Source organism: Bombina bombina, chromosome 11 (genome assembly GCF_027579735.1).
Source record: "Bombina bombina isolate aBomBom1 chromosome 11, aBomBom1.pri, whole genome shotgun sequence".
Classification (NCBI taxonomy): Eukaryota; Metazoa; Chordata; class Amphibia; order Anura; family Bombinatoridae; genus Bombina; species Bombina bombina.
This window is the reverse complement of record NC_069509.1, coordinates 61,499,851-61,503,948: the sequence shown is the minus strand read 5'-3', so window position 1 is coordinate 61,503,948 and position 4,098 is coordinate 61,499,851. Positions and strand designations below refer to the sequence as shown.

The window sequence follows — 4,098 nt, the reverse complement described above, 5'->3', positions numbered from 1 at the left end:
AGTATTTATCCAGCCTACACAATTTCTCTGGCACTGCAATTGTGTCACAGTCATTCAGAGCAGCTAATACCTCCCCAAGCAATACACGGAGGTTCTCAAGCTTAAATTTAAAATTAGAAATCTCTGAATCAGGTTTCCCCGAGTCAGAGATGTCACCCACAGACTGAAGCTCTCCGTCCTCAGGTTCTGCATATTGTGACGCAGTATCGGACATGGCTCTTACAGCATCTACGCGCTCTGTATCTCGTCTAACTCCAGAGCTATCGCGCTTGCCTCTTAATTCAGGCAATCTGGCTAATACCTCTGACAGGGTATTATTCATGATTGCAGCCATGTCCTGCAAAGTAATCGCTATGGGCGTCCCTGATGTACTTGGCGCCATATTAGCGTGCATCCCTTGAGCGGGAGGCGAAGGGTCCGACACGTGGGGAAAGTTAGACGGCATAACTTCCCCCTCGACAGAACCCTCTGGTGACAATTCTTTTATAGATAAAGACTGATCTTTACTGTTTTTTTTTGTTTTTTTTTTTTTTTAGTTAAAATATTTTACATATTTAATATTTTATATTAGGATTATAAATCTCTTTAGTTTAGTATGTACAAATTACAAGATATTAAAAAAATGCATTGGTAAATGCTTTCAAAACAAATCTAGTGTTTAGATCCATTACCCTGAACAAGGTCTACATTGTAATGTCAGTTAACAGTCATAAATGGCTAAGTCAGTCTAAGGGCACTGTTATGTGAAAGATGTGATAAGCAAAACTATTAATAAAAAATATATTTCTGTGGTAATCTTCACTTTGCGCAGCAGATCTCTAAGAAAGGATAGATCACAATTAGATCATAGACAGAGGTTAGAATGACCAGCACTAACATAACCCTGTTATCAGCCACTGTCAAAGCTTTGGAAAGCTGTAGTAATTGCTACTAGTACCTACAACCTATGTCTTGCTTTTAAACAGCAACATGGCCGACAAGGTAAATATTGTCATAGAGATGCCCTACAAAGTCTTCACTAATGTTCTGAGCAGCACGCCGTGTATTTCTGATAAATTCTCTCTTTGACATTTTGTTCTTCACATGAGGACTGGCGAGGTCGATGGAAAGCAGAATCAAAGAATAGCACAGTACATACACTGCATCAGGACTAAGGCCCAAGTCTCTTGCTAGTGAAGGGTTACAAGCACAAAATCGATGAGAGAATTTTGTGATCAGAGTTTCAAGATATTCTCCCCGTTCTTCAGGTGCATGTACGTGCCGGAAAAAGTCTCTCAGTGCATTCGGTAGAAACTGATTGCTGAAGTTGTGCAGTGTCACAAGTTCATCTAACACATCTCGCCTTTCATCAAGGTAGACCCTCAGTTTCTTCCAGTTTAGTGTTCTGGTGCAGAAGATAAACTTGGCAATCTCTTTAGGTGAATCATCTAGTATACCTCTTGATAAAAAGTACTCGGTCCCCTCATGTGGATTGGCATTGAAAGTGAGGCTTCCTTCATCCAAACGCATGTAAAGATTACGGAAAGAGAATCCAGGTGGATGTCTTCTATTATATATAGAACAGTGTCCCCAAGTGGATTTACATAATCCTTGCCAAAGCACTTCATCGTTTGCAAGATCTTGCCAAACACATGATGCCAGACATAGGTCAGTTGCATTGAGATAGGATAAAATGGTAAGGCTTAGCTCCGGTGGCAACCTCTCAAGATTGATAAATCCTTGTTCATCCTTCACTTTTCGTGCTTTCAGTAGATGATAAATGTCCATTCCCCCCTGTGCATGTCTTCGATGGTTCATATTGCTATCATTAACTATTATTCTTCTGCCATTATCTGTTGATAGGTAGCTGGGTTCAATATAGTCATTCTGAAATTGTTGGTTTCTTGCTACTCTCCAAAGTCCTTGACCCATCTGTTTACCTTCAAACAGGCAAACAATAATGCAGCTCTGCGGCTACTCAGCTTTTGCTCATACTCCTCTGGTGGTCTAGCACTGAACATTAATGAAGGGTTTCATTCTGGTCCTGTCTGAATTCATTTATTTACAAAGCGCAGAATAAGAGGATTTAGGACCAAGGCGCATGGTTTGTGAAGCCTGATCTTTACTGTTTAAGGTGAAATCAATACATTTAGTACACATTCTCCTATGGGGCTCCACCATGGCTTTTAAACATAATGAACAAGTAGTTTCCTCTGTGTCAGACATGTTTGTACAGACTTGCAATGAGACTAGCAAGCTTGGAAAACACTTTAAACCAAGTTAACAAGCAATATAAAAAAACGTTACTGCGCCTTTAAGAAAAACAAATTTTGACAAAATTTGAAATAACAGTGAAAAAAGGCAGTTACACTAACGAAATTTTTACAGTGTATGTAACAAGTTAGCAGAGCATTGCACCCACTTGCAAATGGATGATTAACCTCTTAATACCAAAAACGGAATAATAAATGACAAAAACGTTTTTAAAACCAGTCACAACAACTGCCACAGCTCTACTGTGGCTGTTACCTTCCTCAAACACGACTTTTGAAGCCTTTTGAGCCCTTCAGAGATGTCCTGTATCATGCAGAGGGAAGCTGAATGTCTCTGTCTATAATTTTTGCTGCGCAAAAAAGCGCTAAAATAGGCCCCTCCCACTCATATTACAACAGTGGAAAGCCTCAGGAAACTGTTTCTAGGCAAAAATCAAGCCAGCCATGTGGAAAAAACTAGGCCCCAATAAGTTTTATCACCAAAGCATATATAAAAATGATTAAACATGCCAGCAAACGTTTTATATTGTACTTTTATAAGAGTATGTATCTCTGTTAATAAGCCTGATACCAGTTGCTATCACTGCATTTTAGGCTTAACTTACATTAATCCGGTATCAGCAGCATTTTCTAGCAAATTCCATCCCTAGAAATATGTTAACTGCACATACCTTATTGCAGGATAACCTGCACGCCATTCCCCCTCTGAAGTTACCTCACTCCTCAGAATATGTGAGAACGGCAGTGGATCTTAGTTACTTCTGCTAAGATCATAGAAACCGCAGGCAGATTCTTCTTCTAAATACTGCCTGAGGTAAAATAGTACGCTCCGGTACCATTTAAAAATAACAAACTTTTGATTGAAGAAAGAAACTAACTGTAATACACCACTCTCCTCTTACTACCTCCATCTTTGTTGAGAGTTGCAAGAGAATGACTGGATATGGCAGTGAGGGGAGGAGCTATATAGCAGCTCTGCTGTGGGTGATCCTCTTGCAACTTCCTGTTGGGAAGGAGAATATCCCACAAGTAATGGAAGATCCGTGGACTGGATACACTTAACAAGAGAAAGATGCTTGGTCGGTCCTCCTACTTCAAATTTGGGGCACTGCGCGAGCAATCTAATGTGCCACCAGATAGGAGTGGTGTGTTAAGTAGTACTATTCATATCAGTTTAATCCCTGTTACGTCCCCTATCAGGGGACGTGTATATGGCATCGATTTCTAGCGGGCACCCACATGACATCCACGGACGCATCGTCATCAACCGCTTCACTTGTATCTGACAACTCAACAAAGGAAGCAGCAGCGGGTACAACATCATCATCATCACACCGTACGTCCATGTGTGTAATGCTGCCTGACTGAGACATATCCCTGTTATCTACATCCTCTGGCAATAATGGTTGCGCATCACTATCACTCATTTCTTCCAACTGATGTGTAAATAACTCCTCTGACAGATCAAGTGAAGCGGTTGTGGTGCTAGTGTTGGTGGTGGCGGCAGGCGGTGAGTGGTAACTTGAGAGGTGCCCGAAGCTAAGCTTTAGGAGGATGGTGCATCAAGGTTCCGAGTGGAAGCTGTAGAAGATTGGGTGTCCTGTGTTATCCAGTCAACTATGTCCTCAGAAATGTTCGAGTTAGGGGTACGTGGCCTCTGAACACTGAGTATTATTCTAGGGCCAAAGGGAATCACAGCACCACGAACACGACGGCCCCTGCGGGGTGGCCTGCCTCTGCCTGTCATTTTTTTTCGATTAGTGGTACTATGCGTGCAAGCTACTGTGACAACAGATATGAGTGGCACTGTGCACTGGCAGAAGTTGGCAGAGTAGACGCTGTAGGC

General features: G+C 41.7%; 1 protein-coding gene across 1 annotated transcript; it reads right to left on the bottom strand.

Annotated features, from left to right (window-relative positions):
* Positions 1-519: 519 nt before the first annotated feature.
* Positions 520-2,020, bottom strand: LOC128642234 (F-box only protein 8-like). The gene has a single exon (XM_053694932.1). The coding sequence runs from the start codon at positions 1,909-1,911 to the stop codon at positions 958-960; it is 954 nt and encodes a 317-aa protein (XP_053550907.1). The 5' UTR covers positions 1,912-2,020; the 3' UTR covers positions 520-957.
* Between the last annotated feature and the right edge of the window lie 2,078 nt (positions 2,021-4,098).

Excerpts from the sequence above, each read along its gene's own strand:
- LOC128642234 (XM_053694932.1), bottom strand. The coding sequence starts at position 1,911 with ATGGGTCAAGGACTTTGGAGAGTAGCAAGAAACCAACAATTTCAGAAT.